The sequence below is a fragment of the Ambystoma mexicanum genome, chromosome 8, assembly GCF_040938575.1.
Source record: "Ambystoma mexicanum isolate Mex_15411 chromosome 8, UKY_AmexF1_1, whole genome shotgun sequence".
Taxonomy (NCBI): domain Eukaryota; kingdom Metazoa; phylum Chordata; class Amphibia; order Caudata; family Ambystomatidae; genus Ambystoma; species Ambystoma mexicanum.
In genome coordinates, this window is record NC_090929.1 from 1,083,678,572 (window position 1) to 1,083,703,196 (window position 24,625).

At 46.4% G+C, this 24,625-nt stretch overlaps 1 protein-coding gene across 4 annotated transcripts in view; it reads left to right on the forward strand.

Annotated features, from left to right (window-relative positions):
- Positions 1-24,625, forward strand: part of IFFO2 (intermediate filament family orphan 2) — a 130,479-nt gene that overhangs the window by 88,595 nt on the left and 17,259 nt on the right. For 2 of the 4 annotated variants that reach the window (XM_069611075.1, XM_069611078.1), the window contains exons 2-6: positions 6,259-6,319; positions 7,727-7,822; positions 11,670-11,810; positions 12,735-12,886; positions 22,121-22,241. In XM_069611075.1, coding sequence (XP_069467176.1) covers positions 6,259-6,319; positions 7,727-7,822; positions 11,670-11,810; positions 12,735-12,886; positions 22,121-22,241 — 571 coding nt within the window. The remainder of the gene's footprint in view (positions 1-6,258; positions 6,320-7,726; positions 7,823-11,669; positions 11,811-12,734; positions 12,887-22,120; positions 22,242-24,625) is intronic. The other 2 variants (XM_069611076.1, XM_069611077.1) reach the window with 2 other exon arrangements.

The following is a 24,625-nucleotide window of genomic DNA, read 5'->3' on the forward strand; positions in this document are numbered from 1 at the left end:
CCATTTTCTAAGCAATGTACTCAGTACTTAGAGACTGCATGCACTGCTTGTAAAAGAGAAATGCTCATCCCTGCTTGTGACCGGCATTCCGTGGTTTCAACGACAGTAATTACTTCGAGGTAATTTACTTCGAACACTATAGGTATTTGTGGGTTAAAGGGTAAAAAGTGGGTGGGGAGGGGCTTAGGATAGGGACATAAATAAAGTTAAAGGAGTGGCAGTAACATTTCGAAGTAAATTACCTCGAAGTAATTACTGTCAGCAAAATGACATGGAACCCTTGAGAACTATTTAAACATCAAACTAAATGAAGTGGTTGTCCGGCCTTATTGGTCCGCACCTTAGTTTCTCTTATATATGTGTTCTGATGTTTTCTAACATTTCCCAAACAAATGTTTGGTAATGCTACATGTCTCTGAGACTAAGCCGTCAACCAGGAGCTTAATTGATCAACATGAAAATGTGTCTCTTGGCCATGTGCTCTCCTTTCTTATAAACTTGTGAGAAAAATGATCTTTAAAGAAAGAAAACAAATATTGAGGTCATATCCTTCAAAATATAAATATTTAATGAAATATATATATATGTTGGTCCAATCTAGTACGTTTTATCAAGTTGATGTGTTAGTATCATAGGTGGATACGTTTTTTCACATATGTTGTCAAATAACAGATTCAACTGAATTGTGCAATTGAGCCGACTGCGTGGCCAACAGTTTCGCCCTTCCTCAGGCTTTCTCAAGGCTAACAAATAACTGTCATTAAGATATCAGCTCTAATAACATGCAGCCTTTTTTTACTTTGACATTTGCAACACCTAGATTATCAATTTGGGGCAAATATTAACAAAAGATCTATAAGTAACAATTCAAAATCACAATTGTAGGGAGTCCTGTCTGGATTTAGATGTAGTAAATACTATCAATGTGACTTCTTGCTTGAATATAATCCATAGCGTTTAGCTTTGAAGCACTTCACCTGTGTTTAAGCGCTATATAAATAAACAAACATGCTTCACTTCCTTGCTTTGAAATTCACGCATACTTTAGCTTTTTTCTTGGTCTAGATAACTATTCTTATCACAGTCTGCTTTGCAGCATTGCTTCACTTCCTTGCTGTGAAGCTCTCACTTCTATCATGCATACTTTCACTTTTTTTCTTTAGTCTTGATAATTATTCTTATGACAGTCTATGTTCATGGGCTCGTTCCCTGTAGTCGGTCCAGTGGTGTTATGCTGGTACTAACACGCCAATTTGAACATGTACTAGATTGGACCAACATATATATATTTCATTCAGTATTTATATTTTGAAGGATATGACTTCAATATTATTTCTTTATTTAAACAGTTCAACCGATTGATAAGTGCTTCAGAAATGTAAGCAAGTATTCATCTTTGTCTAGGGCAACATACACTTCTGAACCGTAGCCAAACTTGCACCATTACATCTATGCACCCAGGCTCTGATCTGCAACTCTCCCCGACCGGCCAATGCCAATATGAGGCCCTACTTGGGGGCAGAAGTGTGAAGTACAAATGCTAATTAGCATAACATTATCCTGCTGTAAATGCCTTTTGAAAGAAGATCCGTAGAATATTTTAGGGAACTGTCAAGGGGAAACCGAGGGAGGGAGATGGAGGACAGTACTGTGTCATTTGAGTTGTTGTGGATTGCCTGGTAAGCACAAATGTAAACGTATGTCTGCTCCACATAGGTGGACAGGGATGAACCGTGTATTTCCGGACCACTAGGCGTTCTCACTTGCTGCCCCCACCTCTGGGGACCCGTGGCCAAAGTACGACTGGGGCAAGTCCATTCATGTGTCCCAGCGGGAGTCCCCTCACCATGACGTCTCAGTAGCCAGAGCTGGGATGGATCTCCCTCATGCCATGGGCCTGCTTTTGCCTCACACTGGTCTGCATTCAGGGTTTAAATGCCCAGCTGCTGCCAAGTGTATCTTTGGAGCGCGCGGCTGGCAGCGGACGAGGCTCGTTGGCATTCCAGAGGCTTATTTAGGGGAAACTTTCTGAGCTGTTCCTGCAGTCACTCCTGTTGCCACATGGAGCTCCTTGTGTAGGTAGGAATCCTTCCTCTGGTGAGTCGGCCTGGCACATTGGTGGGGTGATGTTTTGTGTTGCCATTAGATGGCTGCTACCTGTGCACTTTTTTGGCTTTACTTTTACAAAGGCCTTGGTATTAGTGGCTTTATTTAGTCCATTGTATCCACTTTCAACACGATCTTCACAGAAGGCCTTTGTTGAACGAAAGCACAGCAGTGGAAAAGTTAGCTTTGTGGCACTTTATAGTGGTGTCTGTGTATATACATGTGAACCCCCTGGCCCAGACCCATTAATTTGTTTCTATGTCATATTCGCCTAACTTTCATACGAATATGTCCTTCCCATCTCATTTTATTCAACTGCACACAAAATATAGTTCCAATGTTGCTTAATTTGAATGTAACAGACAATAACGCTCTTCCCAATATTGGGGTGCACAATGATGGATAATTCTAACGAACATTATTCCAAATGCAAAGGAAAATCAACAAATGTTTTTCAGCACATTTTTCTTATTATTTTAAAGTAAACCAATGTCTTATGGAAGAATAATTCAAAGTAACAATCGCTACGTGTATCAGAATACAGTCAGTCTCCAGAAAGGAATCGAGATCAGAAACAGATACTCCCTGGGGTAAAAATGTAAAGTTGCAAGATACTAGCCAGCCATAAAAAAACCTTGCCACCTCAATTCTACACGTGCACACAGTGCCGCATTTCCTACTTGTCCAGAGTAAAATATCACTAGCCAGCGCTATTTTCAGCCCTTCTATGCCCGTACCAAAATAAAAATCGCCCTCTTCACATTTAGTGTAGGCTCACTTGTCACTGTGCAAACCGCGTGGAGAATGCACAAAGAGCACCATCAGTCATTTTATTCAAACATCAGATCTTTTGAGCCTGTTATCTGTACCACAGTGGGGTAATGTCCACCACACTGTGTGGACATCAAGAGAACAGGATAGACTGACCACTCCTTACAAAGAAAGTCGGTTTTATGAAATTCATGTGAGTGTTCGGTTTAAGTTACAAGACGTTATAAAGTAAATAAAGATCCAACGTTGGTTCATAACGATAAATCCAAACCCTGAAAAAAAAATAAAGAACAAATGCAATGTACAAGCTTGTTAAGACACTAAAACTCTGGCTACTATAGTCCAAAGCTCACGCCTCACCCTATTCAGCGACGGGTTGTTGGTACCAGCAATCAACTGATTGGACTCCCAAATGCACCCAGAAGAAGCATTAAGTACTCTTCTGCCTGCTTTATCCTTTAAAATATTGTTGAAAGCAGTTGACTCTTGCCTCTTATTCTCTGCCCCATGAGTTGCCTATGATTGTTTGAGGAGTAGTAGTACACTTACGGCTGGTCTTATGCAATACTTGATTGCAAAGTCCTCATTCAGGCCATCTTCTTACAGAAATGTTTTATTTTTGCAGGTTTGACTTTGGCTGATGTCCCAATGAAGGGCTGTCGCATTGTATCAGTTGTAATTACATCCTGCTGGGGGAAGGAGGGGCTTCTAACCGGTGTTATCAGCCCACACAAGGCCTTATAACTGTGGTCAAGCCGTTGCTTACAATACAATGTCAGCATTCCAATGTTATAATGTTTCGTTAAGTAATGTCATGAGATGCAGGTCACTCTGTACAAAGAACCCTCGGGATGAGTTATAACATTGCATAGTTAGACCGGCTGTTAAGCATTATGACATCACACAAAGAAATGTTCTGCAAGGAGCCTGGACTGTATCACACAAAACATAAAATATGCTATAAGCAGTGCGATGACACCACGCAATCTGTGTGTGATGTCACACTGCAGGTTGTTCCCTTGTAGGATTTGGAGTGTGTGATAACGTTAGTGGCTTTGTGTGTGAAGCTGTTGAAATGATAGAACGTGCATCATTTAAATGTAGTTGATCGCCAAGAACCAGGATGTTTCCCTTTTACGCAGTACAGTAAATTGCGGCTACTTCTTACACCAGAACCAAACAAACATTTAGTAGAATAGGCGATGAAATATTATTTTTACGAGCCCAGTGCATCACATCATTGTTTAGCATATCCATGTGAAATCTCCAGGCAGACGTATTTCGTCTGCAATGTGTACATGTGGAAAGATCTTATGACTGTCCCTCGTGACTCTCAGAATTGATGGTGAAGCTAAAATGTCAGTGTTCAGTGACATTTCAGTCTAGTCCCTTCCTCAGGAATTGAAGGGGTTTATCACCCTCCCAGACGAGATCCTGGCTGGATTCCAAAGCAATGAGCCGATTCTCCTGCCCTCGTGAAATGATATTCAGTACAGTTTAAAACCAGCATTGGCATAGCCAATATGTCTGGTTTGTTTAAAGTGTAATTGTAGGTGGGTGTATTGGAGGAGAGTGTGTGGATGTGTGGTCTGGTGTGCCTCCACTAACCAGAGCAGCACTGCATGAAACAGTCAGCTCATCGCCGGCAGAGTCCATGGAAGCTAGGTATGCAAGTGTTAAAGTTCTCTTTAGTCAGGCCTAAAATGGCCTTGACCGAGGGCTAGAACACACCGGTCAATGCCCTGTCGAGGCCCATCAGAGAGAGTCATGTTTGCCTTCTGCAGGTCTAAATCCCTTGACCGTGTACACAGGTGTGCAGCTCTGTGAGTGTACCGAGGCGGTAAGCACATTTTTTTGGGCATCGGGCATGACGCTTTGTGGTAGTGGTATCAGATGTCCCACTGAGGATCAGCCTTCGCAACCACTCAGAGTTCAGTGTTTTTTCCTCTCGTTGCCACCAGTCTGCTGGACTGGTATTTGTGAATGATTTGTTCCACTATTGTTGGCAAGCCTGATATACAAATGCCATATTCTCGAATCTCAGAAAGGAATTCTGTGGAAAGCCAAATGGGCCCAGATATGCGAGGTGACACAGCTGGCTAAGAGTGCATTGGGAAGAGGAGATGGCACTGACCAACAGGTGGTCTGACGGGTAGCACTTTTACTCCCTAAAAAGAGGTAAACCCTCCCAACGACAGCAACAAAATGGGGAATAAAATAGCCCCAACATAAATGAGTGGCCAGTAGTGGGAACGTACGAGCCTGCCTTCTTATTCCACACACGCAGCCCCACGAAGATTTTTGGATCAGTGATTCCAGCAGAGCAGCCTGAGCTTCAAACACATTTTATGGTGAAAGTGCATCTTTTAATTTGAATGAAGAATGTCTTTCAAACATATCTCTTTTGAAAAAATAAACTTTGGGAATGAATCCAGCACTACCAATCCCTGTACTCTCATATCACCCGGTGGGATGTGGGTTGTGCGCGGTCTGTCAGACGCAACCTCCCTCGTGCCCGTACCATTCCGGGCACTCCTAATAAGCGACTCGGAGCATCTAATAAAGTGGCGGCTACTGTGGGTATTTGTACATCATTTCATAGAAGGGAAGGTTATTGTTTATATGATTGGTTATACATTCATCAAAACCTAAGCTGAATCCTAGTGTAGCACCAGCTGAGGGTGCTACAGGGCCCTAAAATTATTTTATCTGGTCCTCTTGTAAGAGGTAGGCGGGGGCGGGGCGGGGCAGAGGCCTGAGTGGGTAAGGGCCAACCAAAATCCATAAATGCCCACTCAGCAGCACTGTGTGTGCATTTGCAGATGTCGATGTTTTTGCGGTGGGCCCAACATTAGCTTCAGGCCCCGCTTGTTAGACAATTTTGTCTATGCCTCTGGGGCAGGGGCTCAAGCTGAAACGGTGGAGTGGGCATGCAGGTCGTCGTCATACATTCTCTCCTAACCTGCACATTCAGGTTTATAAACTCTTCCCTGCCCATACCATCTCTGCCTACCTGCTCTGTGACTGACTAGGCATACACCCAGACTTTGAGACTTTGTGGCCTGGCATTGGAACAGGAGCGCATATTGTACTGTGTGAGGGAAGGAGTGTGACAGCATCTGAGAAGTACCTCCCGCCACTAACCTCTGGTCTATGTTTCCTGGGCCCACGGATGCCTGCATAGGGATCTCCCTGGGACTATGGAGGGCTCCCTGCAGAGAATCTAGTGGGGCTGCTGAATAAACGGCATTGATTTTACCTTGCTGGAGAGGTACACGGTCCTGGCCGAGTTTGGAGAGTGGTAGTGCTGTAGCATATCAGTGAGCTGGATTGCTGATGATTGTCTGGGCCATTCTAACTGCAGTGCCATTTTACTTTCAGGTGGGAAGAGGAGCTGGCGAAGAGGACGAGCCTAGAGGCCATGGTGGAGACTCTGCAAGAGGTGAGTAACCACTCAATCACTTGCCAGTCTACCTCAAAACTGGGCTTTGTGGATTCTCTGTCTGCCTTTAGCCTTATGGTGTTGCAAACCAATCCCGTTCGTTCATTCATTTGGTGTGGATCGGGAGACAGGGGGTGGGGGGCTTGATTTATTATCACTTTTAATCGATCCTGTGAAGATGAAATTCCCTTTGCTAATTAATGTTTGCATTTTTTCAATGGATTCCGTTTCCGCCTATGTCACTGGTTTGTTCCTTCTTTGGAGGGACGTCTACCGGGCGGGCTGTGAAACACCTTGCTTGGAGCCATCCGCCCTGTCACTCCAGCTCATAGAAATGTACCGTCTCCGCAATAGGGAGACACAGCTTCTAAATTTCATCTTGATCCCAGGGCACTAGCTCTTCATTGTTCAGGAGGCTTATGTAACTAGCCTGTGCATGCTCATCTCTACAGTAAGGCAGCACTATAAGGCCAAGCATACTAGGACAACCGAGGCACCAGCTCTATGAAGAGAAGCATAGTACTGTCGGACTGTCAGCTGAAAGCACCTAGCTGTGCTTCCAGTGATCCTTTCACTAGAGATGAAAACTAAGCAAGCTGTGCATTGGAATGCTAGGTCAAAGCGAGCTGTGCATTGCATGCTAGGTCAAAACAATGTCGCTAGCAGAGAGGAATGCTCGATTATACCCATTCAGCGTCCCTGGCATGGTGCAGTGCCAGCCCTATGCTTGGGTAGGCTGCTCCGCTGCCAGTCTGCAAACAGATCTGGAACCACCAGCACCTATGAAATTAAAGAGGACGAGAACTATTTCACCTTGCATGAATTATTTGTATGCACCTATTCAAGTAGGCGTTTTCCACTCTTTACTTGAGTCATTTGGGATGTCCATGCCATCTCACCCTGGCTTGCTTCCTCTCTGCCTTTCCACCAGTTCACCCTCGCACCCCCCCAAATGTATTCCGATGTTAGGTGCAGTTTTGGTTTACAAAGTCTCTGGGTGATTGGTGGCAGCTCTGGGCACTGAATCCCCAGCAAGCGTCTGTTTTTCCTCTTCAGTTGCTTGTGTTCTGTTCTTCTTTCCCCTTTCGAGAAGACAAATCAGAATTGGACATGTTTTGGGCCCTTTACTGCCCTGTATCGAAGAGCACTGGCCCAAATGTCATCCTGTCATACAGGGCATTGTTTGTCCAGACACGGCCTGTGCACTTCTACTCACACCCCAGCACCTGTCAAGGTCCTTTGTATAATACAGTGTGTACATATGGAAGACTCCTCAGGAATTCCGTCTTTTTCAGGTGTGTCATCACATTGTTTATTTCCAGTGGCATTCGGGGAGTGAGTCCCTATCCGCGAGTTCATCACACTTTATTCGTTGAGACTCAGCTTCCTCTCTTCTTCTTTCTTTAGGAGGCGCAGGAAGCCGACGCTATGCAGGAAGATCTGAACGTGAAGATTGAGAGGCTGAAATCCGACCTGGTTGTGTTCAAAGGCCTCATGAGCGACGTAAGTAAACAAGCAACTCTGGCACGCCGTTGGCGGTCTCTGATTTGAAGCCAGGTTGCTAGACCCTGTTTATTCCAAAGAATAGGCCCCCATTGGGTGGGTTTCCTGTGGGGTTGCTAAAGGCCCTTTGAACGGGGGAATGGGGTTGGTGGCGGGAGGAGCAGTCTGCCTGACATGGTGGGTCGGAGACCTGGGATCTTGGGATTGGAGGGGCAGGGAAATGTTCCTCGCCCTTCTAGCTAATGAGTGCTTTCAGGGGTATTAGTGTGCCATTGGGGACAGAAGGATGTCCATTGCGCTTAGAATCCTCTGACATGGGCTATGTGGTAGCTTCTCAAAAGTTACCAAAGTGCTTAGCTTGTGGTACCCAGGCCAAGAGCAAGGCTGGCGAGATCAATTCTAAAGTAATACAGTTCAATATAGGTAAAATATACACTGACGGGAAACCATGATTGTATATTTTTTTTAAATAAAAGAAATGTAGTGACTGCGGTACCGATTAAAGGGAAAATGATCAGACTTTCCTCAAGCTGCGGTGCAAGGACAGGAAAAAGGGGTGGAGTGCAGTAAAAAACCCACAATCACAGAAGGCATGGCAAGTTGCTTTTGCCCTTAAGTCGGAATGCAACATAAACATGTTCTGCCGCTTAGCACGGTCAGGTACTCAGTGGGGTAGCCTACACACCAATGTTTAGCTCCAAACTTTCCTGCAAAACCTGGTTTTAGTGGAGAAATGCAGTAAAACCGGAGCTTTCAGCAGTCCCACAGTTTTAGTGGAGAAATGCAGTAAAACCGGAGCTTTCAGCAGTCCCACAGTGCAAACCGAATCTTGGGTGATGAAGTTTGGAAATGTCTTCTCAGTTGGTGTTTTTCCCGCCAGGTGATTGGACTGGCTTTATGTCTTTGCTGACCATGGCAGCTCCTACTGACAATGCATACTGAAAAATGTGCACGATTGGGACTTTTTAGATACACAGACCACAAAGGATTCACTGCAATAGCATATAAGGTGCCCATTTTGTACAGCTCTTCGCGATTCTAGCCTAGTATAGTATTGGAGAATCCCTACCGTCGGTTTTGGTTACGCTGGAATACATTATTGGTTATACCACTCTCCAACTCTGTTGTGCAAATGTCAAAAAGCTTTTTTGGTGGATGTTCTTTGGGTGGTTGCCAAAGACGCCCTGAATTGCTGTATCTGCTGCCTCCCACAGCCACATCAAAACCCCACCGTCACCCTGTGGAATTCTGCATTGGTAAGGAGAGCAGGCCAACTAGTTTGCCCTTTCATTGCCATGATTCTTATGAAATATCACCACTCGTGGGTTTTGGGTTTGCCGCAAATGGTTGGCCAGTACTTCGAAAATCAGCAACTTCTCCCAAGTGTATCGTTCATTGATGCAAGACCTTGGCAGTCCTCAGCATCGAGATGCTGTGCTGACTCTGGATTTCTCAGCAGAGTTAGTCTAGCCCGGAGAAGATACCATCCCTCCAAAAGGGCTTCGCTGGTGCACTTTGGGTCAAATCCTGGGGAACAATCTCTTTATAAAAACCTGTCATTTTTTTATTGGGAAATGAAGAGTTTAGAGGAAGCAAGGAAGGCTTGGTAGTCAGACAGAGGATGTTTCCTGGCTGCCCTTTAACATGGGAACACTTGTGTTGTATTAGCGCTCTGCCATCCAGGAATTCCAAAACCACCTTCTCCTGCCCACAGTATTAGCAGTCTTCTGAAAAGTAATTAAAGTGCAGGTTCCCTGCTATTAATTGTCTCTGCTGTCCCGGATGGCGTACATTTGTGTGTCTTCAATCTTTCACACTGATTAATGAGTTCTACCTCTTCCATTAGCAGCTGGCGCATTGCTAGAGAATTGTTACTCAAGCCCCTACCCCTAAGGTCGTTTTATAATGGAGAGATCTTATAAGTTACTTATTGCATGGAGGAAATCTGATAAGGACACTTTTAGCTAAAGAGCTGTCTGAGTGCATTTCTTTAAAATATATCGCCCTTATCTGTGCTAAAGCCCAGACTGACTTTCTTAGTCTAATTTCCTAAACAAAGCATGGGCGTGGTGATACTTGGCAATTCAAACCACAAATGGAGTCTAAAAAACGGACATGGCGGGTGGAATTTTCTTACTCTCGTTGATGCCTCCTTGGCACAGCTTTCGAGGCAACTGTGCCTTGTCATGGCCAGGGCAATCTACTGCTCAATTGGGCTTTGCTGCGGTGGGGTGACATTTGCAACACAGTGCAGCAGCGTCTGTGGCACAGTGGGGTTGTGTCTGTGGGCAGCATCAGTGGTTTGGTGGGTGGATCGGTTTGAGTTCCTGGGTGATGACCTTCATGGTAGGTTGCCATCAGTGACTCGGGGTGGTGTTGGGGGCCACGGATGCATTTGGTGGCTTGTGGAGTGACATCGCTGGGGCAACGCTTATAGCTCGGTGTGGGCAGTGTAGCATGCTCGGTGGGGTAGTGTATGGTGCTCATGTCTGCCCATTGGGGACCTGGAAGCGAGATGGTTGGGCCACAGTGGTCTCTTAGCAGTGCTCGTTTTAGGATGTAATGCATTACGCAGACTGCCCTATCCTGCTTCACCTTAAGCCTGTTGGAAACATTAACCTGCTGCTTTCCTATCCCCTCCTCTAACCGTCCATGACCCCCAGCTGGAAATGCTAGAACATCAGATGCCCCCAGAGCTTCCTCTTTCTCCCTTGCTCCCCAAGTCTGGCTACTCATTCTGTTGGTCATTTTTAAGATGCATTGTGTGCTATTGAGCATGGCTGAAAACTGGCACAGCTGAGAGGGTAGTGTATTGTACTTGAAGCTTAGAAACACCATTCATAATTCAAGGAAACCCAATCAATTTGTAATTAAACCACTAAGTTCAGAATTCAAACAAGAAGTTCAGATGTGTGCCCAGTTTTAGGATAGCCAATAATTCATGGTCTATACGTGTGGCTAACACCCGTTTGTTTATTGCATTTGGAGCAGTTGAACAAATCTGTTGCCCGAGCTTTGACCTACAGCACGGAATTAGGATATGGCATAACACACTCTGCCAATACAGCTTTTTGTTTGTGCTCTATTGGCTTGAAACTAGATGTTGTTTTGTTACCCTTAAGGGTTTTCTGCTAAATTGTGTGCTCCATTAAGTGCTAGGAACCTGACTCCTATTTAAAGGTGCAAACCTGTTGGGCTTACTTATCCCCTTACAATAGTCAACAGAGGATATTTGCGATTGCATCCCTCTCTGTGAAGATGCTGAGAAAAAACACCTGTGAAAGGTATGGGTTAATACCCTTTATTTTACAGTAAAACTCTCAATCACTAGGGAATTGGCAATTAAAAACGAATTGAATCAGTAAAGTGCAATAAAAAAGATGCATTCTCTATGGGAAATTACACACCACATAATTCCTACAGGCCTAAATCGGAGGGATTCATTTAAGATCCAAGGAATGGGGGAAAAGTGAAAATGGGTATGCATGCCTTTTTGGTCACTCTATTTGCAGGCGACAGTGTGTTATTTCAGTCCTACTGTGCACTATAATGCACAGCATGTTCACGTTAGTTTTCTTGTCATAGCAGTTACATTGTTTGGTAGCTATGTGTGCTTGTGTGTTTTGTTTCTACTGCCTGGAGTTTAGCTCAAGGTGTGTTAGCCCTAGCCCCTCCCTGTTCGCTCAAGCAAGTGGATTATGGCTCACGGCCCTCAGAAAAGATCTGTCTTGACAAGTTCTCCCAAGTATGAGCAGACCAGACGTGTTCTGCTCTGAGAGTTCAGTGATGCCGGGGGCATCCCTCACTGTGAAATAACATGGAGATCCCCACTCCTGTCCCCCTGCAGCCCATGACTGACCTGGACACCAAAATCCAGGAGAAGGCCATGAAAGTGGACATGGACATCTGCCGGCGGATCGACATCACGGCCAAGCTGTGCGATGTGGCCCAACAACGCAACTCTGAAGATGTGACCAAGATCTTCCAGGTGAATAGCAGCACTTTCTCCCTCTCCCTCTCTCGCTCTCTCTGACACAGTATGTAGGGTACGCTAGGGGTCAGGACTAAGAACATGCATTTCAGCACTCTTGCCGCTTTCAAATCAATACTGGTAAAGGGTACCTATTGGAGTATCATATCATAGTGTAGACAATCCAGTGATGGCCAAGACGATGCTATATAGATTGATCAGAAAAGTCAATATGGTTGCGAAAGAGACACTCCATGTTAGGTGAGTCTGAAAAATAACTTTCTCTGTCCAGCCCTAGTGACCTTTCACAGGCACCACCTTGCCAGGTCAATGCCCAGCTCCCAACCCGATTTCCCACTAGCGCAGACTCCCTTGCTATAGAGTGCTTCTGTCTCTGTGGTGGGAGAAAGATCAGACTAAGGAGACACCTAGAGATCGAGGGTCCCTTGAATTTCTGTTCTTTTTGGGGGTAAATATGCCTTTCCTCGAGACCTGTTCTTTCCACACCCCGACCCAAATTGCTGCCCGACAGAGCTATATCTGGTTATGGTGCCAGCGCATGGCAAGGTGTGTTTTTGGCATTAACGGGATCTGGACAGGTGGTCAAACTGACAAGTCTTGCGGTGCTCTGCCGTACGGTGGAGTAGTGAAGAGACCTTCTTACCAGATCCTGCTGCGGCTGCTATCTGTGCATTCTCTTTCCTACCATAGGTTAATGCATGCGATTGATTACCTTTACATCAGCCTGTGCATGCTCTCACCTGCGCACCACTGCTTGTGAATACTCTGCTGAAAGTTAGAAAATGATGAATGTTGCACACTTTATGGCATTGCCAGTCTGAAGACCTTTCCGCAGACTCTGTTTCCCCTCCCCCATTTAATTGACTTCTTTAGCCAATCTTTCCTATTCTATTTAATCTGAGGTCTCTTTCATCCTGCTAGCAGGCGAACTCCAGTTCTAAAAAGAAGGAGCGCAAACTGTTTTCGGAGGAAGACCTTTCGGAGCAGGATGCAGATACCGGCCGCTTCTCCGACGACGAGGTCAGCTGCTCCCTGAATATCACGGACGAAATGAAGCGCATGTTCAACCAGTTGTAAGTACCAAAAGCGGGGCCACTGCGCATGCTCCTCGCTCACGTGCGTCAGAGGTGCTGTCACTTTCTAGTGCTTTGTGTAGATAACACTGAAGAGCGTGTCTGTTCATAACAATTAAGAGTTCTTGGGAAGCCCCGAGGGCCGTCTGATCTTTGTCACAAAGTCGATGGCACAGGGCGTTCGTGATGGCGGTCCTTCATTGTATGTTTAGCCATTTTTGGGGTGTAAGTAGAGGCAGGTGTGTTTAGGGCTGTACAGGTTGGTGTCACACGCCAAGCAATCTAGATATGTGACTGCATACCAGCCCTTTCTAGGCGCATGATACGAGTGCCCTTATGGCCGTAGTGGGTTAAACTATGCAGCTTTGACTTTGAGCTGGCTTAAGCTTTACGGTCTGCACACGGCACTTGAAAGCTGTGACACTTCACTCCCACGCCTCTTCCAGCCCCACAAAGTCACTCCTTCTCCTCTACCAACCCTATGCCACCTACAGTTCTCTCCACAGCCCTACGAATGAGTCTGAAGCTGTGCACAGATGCGAGCTGGATTAAAACTGTCAAACCTAAAATAACAGGCACACAAAGGTGAAGATTAGACTTTTTTCCTGCACGTTTTCTAGTTTTTGCTCTGCTCACGTTTTCCTGCCTCACTAGCACCTGTCACTAGGGCTTGCTTTTCTTTAAAGTAAAAAAAATAATAATAAGATTTCTGGCAAACAGACTTACTTAAGCCAACAAGAAGAGCCCCAACATGGCAGTGCGTGACAAGGGTCTGCAGGGAGGTGGTGCATGCATGGGAAGCAGAGGGAAAGGGAAGGGACAAGTTGAAACAGGAAGGTGTCTGCCTCCCTCATCGCTGCTCGTCTCAGGGAACAAGGGCTGCCTAGCAGTCGCGTGATGCAGCCATCTGGAGAGGAAGGGGCAGGTGAAACCAGGACAAATCTGCCTCGTCCATTCTACCCACAAATTGCCGACACTGGCAGCATGTGATACAAAAATGAAATGATGGGTTACAAGCCCAAATGCACCTGCCTCATCCTTTCCAGCCGCTCTGCCGGCATCAGGGAGATGGGTGTGTGAAGCCAGCTGTGCAACCATCAGGAGCAGAGCAGGGACAAGGTTTTAGGCATGAGGGCATCCGCCATCTCCCTGCCACCAGCAGAGAGATGGGCGTATGAAGCCAGGCTGAGCAGGGTTCAGGAAGGTGGTAATGAAATCCCAACTCTGTCCCGTACATATATTTCGTGCTGCTGCTGCTCTCTCGTCGTGTGGTCACTGGTCACAAAATTCATGAACTGTTATTTTAGGGTCTGGTGAGGTGACGGTGCTGCCCGCGGGGGAATGGAAGAGGTTAGCTGGTGTGGTTCTATGTGATAATGTTGCCAGCAAAAATATTGCCACTGGGAAGTGTTACCCTATCTACTAAAAAGCCTTCCCAACATATTCGAATATTGATGTTATTACATATTCTAAACTCCAGGCTTAGAATATTTAGGTAAAGTGCTTGATAGTAGTCCGGGTGCACGTATTGCTGCTGGCAATATTATCACTGGGATCCCTCCTCCCGGGCACTTCTCCAAGGGTCGGGTTCGGACACCCAACGGCCCTCCCCATCAGCTTCAAGTTAGGGCATCTGAAAGAAAAGGGTGGTTTGTTTTAGGCTCAGCCACATTCCTCCTACTCCCAGATCGTCATGGCTTTGCGTAGCCCAAAGGCATGTGCCCTTTACTGTGTGCGGCACTTTGAGCAGAGACGTTTCTGACGGCAAATGTTTTTTACGTCTGGCCTTCCATATTCCCCTAGAGAAGATGCAATATTTCCCTTCTTGGGGGCAGTTTCAGAAAATGTGGTTATGTAATGCAGTTGGAACCGGTAGGATGCCTACTTGGGGAGGGGCGGAGTGGTGGAAATCCAGGTTGATTTTAAAAGCACTACACAGTCAAAGCTTGGGACACTGTGGTAGCGGAACAAACCCCTGCCATATGTGAGGGGAGATACTCTAGGTATGGGTCTGTTTGGAGTCTCCTTATTGAATATGCAGAACGGTACCCTGCCATGCTGGCAAAGCCCTCGACGCTACGACACTTCTCGCCTCTGTAGGTTCATCATGTGTCGGGAGGAGGGTCCTCCAGGGCCAACGACTCTCAATGGGAACATTTTGACGTAGTGTGCATGTAAAGGAGGTTGTAATGGTTGCAGGATCAACACTTATTGGGATTCGAGGAGGGGGGGTGTATCGAGATGTAAACCACACTGTCATTTGTGTAATACAATGCATATGTACATTTGCCTTTGTCTTCATTTTCTAAAATAAAAGTTTAAAAAAAATAGAAAAAGCACAAAACAGGTTAACATAGTAACGAATACAAAATACATTTCCCACGATTAGACACTAGAAAGGAGCTTTCCAAGCAATCGTAGCAGCGCAAAGGCATTCAGGTAACACTCTGATACGCCCCTTAGGAATTGGATCTGGCAGGCATTTCGCCAAGCTTGATCCTGCAAACTAGTTAACACGCTCTGGGCCTCATTACAAGTTTGTCATTCCAGTAACTATGGTACCGGTAAGCTTGCCAGTACTGTAGTTACCGGACCGGCAAACTACAAGTTCTGCTTACGGGTGCCTTTTCACCTGCCAAGTTGGACCTGGCGGACAGAACGGCATCGCGAGCAGCGCATGTCTGATGCACCGGGACCATTCTGAATGGCGCCGGTGCATCCGACCTCCCCATTCCCATTGAGCCCCATGTGGCTCAATGGAAATGGGGAGTAAACATTTCCGGCCCCTGGCAATGTGGAAATACAGGGTCCGCCAGGGTTGTAATAGCCCTGTATTTCCCCATTGCCAGGGGCCGGAAAAATTCGCAAGTTTGGCGGCAGCCTGCCGTTTTTACCAGCAAGGCTACCGCCAAACTTGTAATGAGGCCCTCTGTTTTCAGGTTACAGAGACTTTCATGATAGGCGTGTCTTCTACTCAGAGCCAACCTCGTCTCGTTCCAGGTTTGCTTGCCCTCAAACGAGCTCAGGGCTTTGCCACCCACTTCAAGAATCCATCTTCTCCCTGGCCCGAGGTCCTGCCAGACAGCATTATGTGTGATGAAAGTTCTTTGAACGCAGCTCACCTGTCTTGTACGCACATATTTGATAGGTATTTACATTCTAGGGGCTGTCACATCACTGTTCTCATTGGCTCACAGAGCCAAAGGATTTCCTCTCACTCCTTGCAATGCTCCTCTCTCCTGCAATTAATTCCTGGGACGAGCCTCGGGCACGCAAATGGCTTTTCCTGAACCCTTGAAAATAAATGAGGGTCAAGGTGGCCACTCTGCTAAATTCTATGAATGTGTCGGTGGCGACGCGTTCAGTAGCAGTTGAGTCTGCTGCACGGTCAGGCCAGTCAGTCTTGCGAAGATTTAACTCAGTTTCTGTGATGCTCTGCTTTAGTAAAATTCCTGTAGAGGGGACTGGTTTCTACAATCAAGCAATCACCCATTAGTTTAGTTTAGTTTAGTTTGTTTATTTATAAAGCGCGTCCGAACTCTCAGGTAGCTGGGTGCATAATCATGTGGCCAACATAGTTACATATAGTTGCGCGAAGCATAATGAGAAGAAAAGGGTACATACATTCAAAGGTACAAAATATTGGTAGAGTATGTGGCATGAGATAAGTACAGTAGATAGTGAGGACTGGGTTACAATGTGGTCCGTTTCAAGATAAAGTTAAGTCATACGGTGGTAATTGGAGGAGTGGAGAGACTTGGAGTTTGCGTAAGCTAGTGGCAAAGTATTAGCCAAACCACGTCATAGCTACCGTTATATTTTTATTTTTATTTTTTGGGAAATATATCCAAAAAGGTTGTGGCGCATCTGTCCCTAATTGCTTTAATAAATCAAAGGTGTGTTTGGAAATACATTTGTTTGAAAAAAACATCTTCAAACCAATACAGATTCCACCTCATTCCAAACACATATTCAGTCTTTTGCTTTCCTGAAGGAATGAAAAATAAGTTCGAAATAGTATTTTTCATGCTCATCCACTGTCCTCCAAAATGCAAAATGAAAACATTTCGGCGATCTCTCTTCATCATGATATGAGTTCCGAAGATCAGTGCTCAAAGGGCATACGATGGCAGATGAGCGCATTATAAGTGACTCGCAGTAGTAACATATAGTTTGCGCTCCTACTATACTGGCCTATTCGCTCTGACTGCACCAGTCACTCGCCATACGGAGAATAAAGCGAGGGGCACAAACACGTCCTCCATTCCTTTTCATGAAGGCGCCATCACATAGTTGGTGAGTAGTTGTTGGGTGGTGGGGGTGACATCTAGTCCATGACTCCTAGATCACTCTGCATTTCATCTTTGACAGAGACTATTCGGCAGTAGACAAGATGTGGCCAAAGCCCGGGCCTTCGCCAAGCTCTCATACCATAGATAGTCTGAGATGTCTGGCTACGCATGTATGCATTCAGGATACATTGTGCTGCTTTTAAGTGAGTTTAAGGCTTGGTAGCTAGAGGTGGACCCCCTCTGATACTATGCCGCTTGTCCACCTCTGATACTATGCCGCTTGTCCACCTCTGATACTATGCCGCTTGTCCACCTCCGATACTATGCCGCTTGTCCACCTCTGATACTATGCTGCTTGTCCACCTCCGATACTATGCCGCTTGTCCACCTCCGATACTATGCCGCTTTTCCACCTCCGATACTATGCTGCTTGTCCACCTCCGATACTATGCCGCTTGTCCACCTCCGATACTATGCCGCTTGTCCACCTCCGATACTATGCCGCTTGTCCACCTCCGATACTATGCCGCTTGTCCACCTCCGATACTATGCCGCTTGTCCACCTCCGATACTATGCCGCTTGTCCACCTCCGATATTATGCCGCTTGTCCACCTCCGATATTATGCCGCTTGTCCACTTCCGATACTTTGCCACTTGTTTTCTTCCTTTAATTCAAATTATACGCGTTCAGCCTGCATGGGATTTAAAGACAGGTCGTTATAGCCCCCAGCCAAACACTTACTTGCAAGACCATATGAAAGTGTGATCAAGGAGCCCGTATAATGTGTCCTATTGGAATTTTGCTGTACAGTGAATGTTTTGATGTAGATCGTTGAGTTTAAAACATTTGCACCTTTTTATGCTTTGCTAGCAACATAATCGACAAATCTACTCTTAATCGGTTGGCGTTTGACTGTGCCGTTTTTGAACGGCCAATGCTCATTTGTCCTGAGCACTTTTTTCTATTAGTAAAATAAATAAAATGTCAACATTTCACTTTAGGATATGTCATTCCATTCACATCACATCCATTGTGCCTGGCTATAAGCGTCCCCTACTTGTTTTGCAAATGTGCCGCACAGTTCCCCCCAAGGGGAAGGTGTGTCTATCTGGATGTCAGAGAGAAGAGGGATACCAACCCCAAAGTCCAAAGGGGGTGTCAGGGAGAAACTGGGGAGTAAGGGTACCTACCAATGCTAATGGAGAATTCCTGTTAACAGTGTCGCAAAGTGAAAGAGAGATGGAAGGCCGTGGACGAGAAGCTGCCCGGCTCCAGTTCCTCATTATACTGGCAGACGGCAGTCCTTTGCGAGCAGGACAAGTGTGGTTGTGATGTATTGAGGGGAAGGCCTGCCTCCTGTCTGAGAGGGGCCCGCGAGCGCTTCCGGTGTGTAGTACCTCCCCGAGCAGCACATTGTTTCCTGTCTGACATGCAGTCCTCTTTCTTTGCAGAGCCTGATTTATAGCCAGACTGTTGCCTAGTGAGGAGAGCAGAACATGCATGCCGGAATTTACCCTGCGTCACTGCAGACGATATTGCCACTCTGGTGGGCTGGGCCGTGCAGAGCCGTAGATTGAAACGAATGCCTGCCATTTTAACCCCTGCGAGGCAGAGGCGTAGCCAGGATTTTCTAACAAGTGGGACCTGAATCTAATTTAGTTGGGCCTAGCGCAGTGACATTAACATCTGTAAATGCCCACGCAGCACTGCTAAGAGGGCATTTACAGACTTTGGGTGGGCCTTGTTCGCCGAGGCCCTACCAAGTTTATGCCTCTGCTCCATGGTCGGCAAAGAAACCAGGATCGTATTAACTGCCGGCATTGTGCCCAGTGTTCTCCTGTGGGGCTCAGCGATCTAGAGAAGCCTGTGGTGCAGTGTGACTGCATGTCCACCCGTCAACCTTTAGAAATAAAAATGCATTTGAAACGGGAAGCGATATCTTGTATGGGTGTGCTCTCCATTGTCACTGATTGATGGGCAAGAGCGATTGCCGGCGAGGGATCTAACTCCGTCGCAGGTCTGAATCTCACCACTCCTATCTGGGGCTTGCAGACGAGTGCCTCGGTGGCTCTCTGTGGCCCACGCTGGGCGCCTGTTTGGTCTCAGTGAAGTTAGCGTTGTTTCCACCTGTTGTCAAGTGTTCCGCGGGCTGAAGAGATACCGTCCATCCTATCTGTGCATCGGAGGATCCTGCATGAAGAATTGAACTCGAGTCCAGCGTCTGCTGCACCAACTCAGCCAAAAAACATCATCCTCTGTTCGGACAATTTCAGCAAATTAAAAGAAGCTTTTGGTCAGTCTGTCCAAAAACATCCCCTGTTCTGTGTGCTATGAGTACACCACCCTTACTGTTCATAGTCCAAGTACACTCTGGGCACATAGAGCGCCTGGAGACAGCCCTTGGGTGGTAGCGGCGCGCAGTATAAACCAACATAACATATCAGAGGAGTTCCAGCAGCTGTATAGCGGTCATCCTTTCGTGGAACCGGGCCGGGTGAAAACATCAGATTTCCTTTTTGGCAGGTGAAAGCCTATTGTATTATATGGGCACGTAACGGGCTTGGCGGGTGAGAAAGATGCTTACATTCTGAGTGACATCCACCATAATCATGTGAGTTGAGAGGTATGTAACTGCGTTGCCCTATTCCCAAAAATGCCTATTGACTTGATGTAACCCCAGTCAAATTGAAAGTCATTTCTTTAGCATTGACTAAGCAAGAAAACTGCTCCCAAAATGCCTGGTTAAAGAATGTACTCTACCCTGCCAGGGCGTGTATAAGGAAAGAAATATGTGCATAGTCAGTGCACATTTTCCATGTAGTTTCCCCAATCCTTTCAGACTAAATTAACTGCTTGTAAACAAGAAATGCTTATCACTGCCTGGGAACTGCGACTTAAACATGCCGACTGCTTGACAAGTGCTCGAGAAATGTTAAGCACGCATTTCGCTTTAAAGAGTGGATGTGTTCTTCCCATATCATTTAGTTGTACGGGAGTGCTTACCAAATCTGTCCTGTGTGTGTGGGGATCTTTGGAACCTGTGTTATGGTGGGGTGTTGCCCACTGCTTGGGGCCCATCATTGAATGTCTATAGACCATGTTCGGGATGGGAATTCTTTGCTTTTGTTAAGATTCGTTTTACATGTCTAACGTGTTTCCCTTAACAATAGAGAGTTTCTGAGTATTTCCCGTAGTAGTTGTCCGGTTTAGTCACATTCCTCAGTTGGCAAAACCCCAGGTTCTGTAAAGCGTAGCCCTGTCCAATCCCCTGCACACATCTATCTACCTCTGATGCACAGGAAGAATATCTGCATGCCCACGTGTAGGGTTACCGGTGCTTTACCAATGGTGATCCTAGAGAGCCACCCAGTGGTCTTTCTCGGAAGTACTTAAGCATATACATATTAGCTTAGCAAGCTCGTGCATCACGAGACCTTTACTACAAGGGGTCCATTTTAGAATGTAGGTTATTATGTATTTATGTGCTCCCATCACCACTCCAGTGGTCCCGCAGCGTCTATCCTTGTCTGAAAAATGGTGTTTCGTGACCCCACCAGGGCATAATCAGGCTATACTCTGTGGATCAGAAAGGGAAGACAAATTGTGAAAAGGATTTGATAGGGAAAGGGTTTAGCCTCCCCAAAAAACACATGCAACAAATGGAATATAGCTTTGGTAGTAGGGATGCATGTTTGTTAACTACATATTAGTTATTATCAGATAAGAGTGTGAAAAAGGGTCAAAGGTGCAGCTCAATTTATAGTTTAGGAGGCATTTACTGAGATGGCAATTTGCAGAGCAAACCATGAATAGTAGTAAAAGGTACTATTGTGTGGTTGTGTGATGGACATGCGCAGACCTCAAGTGGAACGCGGAGCGGACATGTGTGGAAAACGGGTTGGTGGTTGGGGGGGGGATTCTATTTTCTACTCACTGCTGTTTCCCAGATTTAGACATGTTCCCACTTGCCAGGTATCTCAACTCTGCTTTCTACTTGTTACTGTGTCCCAAGTTTGGGCGTGTTTTCCCACTTGCCTGGGTATTTTCTTCTTGCTGCTGTGTCCCGGATTTGGGCACTTTCCCGCTTGCAGGGTGTCTCGGGTCTAACTGCTTTCTACTTGCTGCTGTGTCCCAGATTTGGGCGTTGTCCCCACTTGGTGGGTGTCTCGGGTCTAACTGCTCTCTACTTGCTGTGTATCCCAGATGTGGGCGTGTTTTCCCATTTGCCAGGTGTCTCGGATCTGGGTGTTTTCTTCTTGCTGCTGGGTCTCAAGTTTGTGCGTTTTTCCACCCTGTCGGTATCTCAAATCTAGGTGTAGGTGAAGGAAGATGGGCCCGACTTTATTGGACCACTGACAGAGGACCTAAGATGGCTTTGGTGGTGGCAAGGGGAGGGTGCCTCTTTCCGGCACACAATTTCTGCTAGGAGAGAATGACTATGCACGCTGGCCTGTGCAATCCTACTTTACGGAACTAGTCTGTGACTCATTCCATCTCGTAACTGTGTCAAGTACTTGGCAACACACCCATTGCAAAAGCCATCTTTTCTAGTGCCTGGGCCTATTGTCATGGCATTGGATTGTGATCTCTATAGTTGACAGACGTCCTTGCCTCCCAACCCCCACCACCCACCTCCCCACTTCCCTCCTCACGACATAGCTGGTGTACTACTAGCTCTGCACTTGGGCAGGTCTTTGCCTCACTAAAAATTCATCTGAACCTCGGAAGGTATGGAGGGGGTCTAGGCGAGAGCCATCAATCTCTTAAATAGCCTTGCAAACTCTTTCTAGGCAAGCGATACATGGAAATGTATATGAAGGCGGCAGCCTTCCCATGTACCACAAATGAAAGTGTTGGATCTGTCAACATTTCATTTGGGACACCCATGATAACGTAGCTGGGAAGCCATTCTCACCTGTGGTCTTATCCCTTTATTACAGAAGGGAGACGTATGACTTTGACGACGACTGCGACAGCCTGACCTGGGAGGAGAACGAGGACACTCTGCTACTCTGGGAAGATTTCTCAAACGGCAACCCATCCATAGAGATGCAAACCGAGGTAAGTGTATGCCGATATCTATGTGCAGTGCTCGGATGGATTGCGTCTCCAGCGGCAATGCTCGGATAGAACTCTGCACATAAACAATGGGCCTCATTACGAGGAATGCGGTAGAGGGATAACAGCGCCGGTAGAGCTGCCGGCCCCGTTATCCCTCTACTACCCCATTACGAGGTCTGCTGGCGGATGCCGCTAAGGACGTCTGGTAAAACCAGGCGTCCTTAGCGGGACCCGCTAGCAGACCAGGATGCTAACAACGGGCCCGTCATTAACGGCCCCTTTGTTAGCATCTTCCCCATTCCCATTGAGCCCTATGGGGGCTCAAATGGGAATGGGGATGTACCGGATCCGAGTTCCTGAAATGGGGAAATACCGGGCTCTCCAAGGTCGGAATGGCCCGGTATTTCCCCATTCCAGGAACCCGTACCCGGTACCCGGTATGGGGGTAGCCATGCCGCTAAAAGCAGCATGGCTACCTCCTTACTCGGAATGAGGCCCATTGTCCCTAAATGCAGGCACCTCTTTTTGAGACAAGCCAATAGTTTGTGTTCAACAGAATGCATTGACCATAAGAGTTCAGATACACTTTACTGATAATTCAAAGTGTGTTAGTAATTAGTGACTTGTTTAACAAAAAAAACGCTTGTTTAACAGAAAAAAGCACCTGAGATTAGTTCTGAACAAGTCTAAACAAAACGAAGTCCGGAGGTTTCAAAACTCATGTCCAGGTGTGCAGCGTCGATTGCATGCGCCATTAATCAATTTCATCTCGCAGGCAGTATGTAAACTGTATGTATTGAAACTCTACCGCACTAGACAATGCTTCTCTGTTAACAATCCCTCTATAGAAGGGACGTGCCCACTACAGCTTGCCCAAGAAAAAGCAGACCTTATTGTTCACCATGGCCGTTCTCCATTGATGTGTCTGCAGAAGTGGTCTTTGGTGGCATGCAATATTTGAGGACTTGAGGCATTTAAGGATTTTATTGTCAGTTCGATTTTAGGAGTCTGTAGCAAAGCCCTTGAATGTGTTTCAAATGAGTGTTCCTTGCAGAAATGGGATGGCCAATGATGACTGCCTGGCTCTCCAATCTACCCATTAAACTGCCTCCTCTTGACCCCACAGGCCATAGTTATTTATTTTTTACATTTATATAGCGCACAAAGCAGCCCAAGGGCATCGTGTCGCTGTACAAGCAGGCTTATTTAGTTACATGAGGACCATGGGAAGGGAACATAGGGAGAAAAAACAGATCATAGCAGCCTGACTGTGGTCCGTGCTTACAGTGAACCTGATAAACAGTGAGGTACGCTTATTAGACAGAGGTATAAAGGGGAGGGTTGGGGAAGGGACTCGGGATGTTGATGATCCAACAGGGAGGGCTGGAGCGGGTCCTTGGGCTGCAGGTTTGTGGCCGATGATTGGCGAATGAGGGAAAGGGTTAGTTGAAGAGCATTGTTTAAAGATTTCCTGAAGGACATGTATGAGGTCTCTGCCCTAAGGGTGTTTGGTAGGGCATTCCATTGTTTAGGAGCAATGTGAGTGAAGCTAGCACCGCCTGCTTTAATCCTTTTTATTGTGGGGACATAAAGTTATTGTCCAGCTCTACGGTTGTGTGTCTTCAATGTACCATCCCTGTGGTGGCAACACACCATTTTGAACAATTTGCCCAGACCTCTTCTGTTCTATACAATCAATGTTGTATCCCGAATTGATATTTTCTTAACTTCTTCCCGGTCCAATCCCCTCTCCTGATGTCCTCCATCCATCATCTCCTGGCTAGTCTGTGATTTAATACCGCCCTGTAATATCCTAAGTAACCTAGAAGGATGCATTGGAAAGATATAGCAAGCACGACCCACCGGGAATTCTCTGCATTTCTTACTAAAGGAGCGGGATTGACAGTGGAGAAGCCAGACTTGTGCTAAATGCCAAAGTCTGCAGCAAGCCTCTCATCTGACCGCCCACCCCACAGCCAAAACCAGCTCTTTCACCGGGGCACATGAGCCCCGGGCACAGCACAACACATGGGGCCCAGTAAACCGCCTGCGATTTGTGCATTGACTGTGGGTGTGTGTGTCTCCATTATCGTGTATCATATGACACATTTCAGCTCTGCAGCGAAAGGCAAGGCAAGTGCTGAGGTTGCGGAATGCAGAATATTTTACCTGATTTCTTTTCTCTGAGCTGAAGCGCGGAATATCAATGAAGTAGTGGGTTGTGCAGAGGAGCGCATATCTGCTTCAGTGTAGCCCCCAGGATGAGGGTCCTGGATTCAGAATGAGTCCAATCTTAAGGTGATAAAACCTGCTGTACAGTAGATATGGCTAGTGGTGATGCTTCTCCCATCATATACCAATCACCTTTCAGGGTCTTGCTTTCA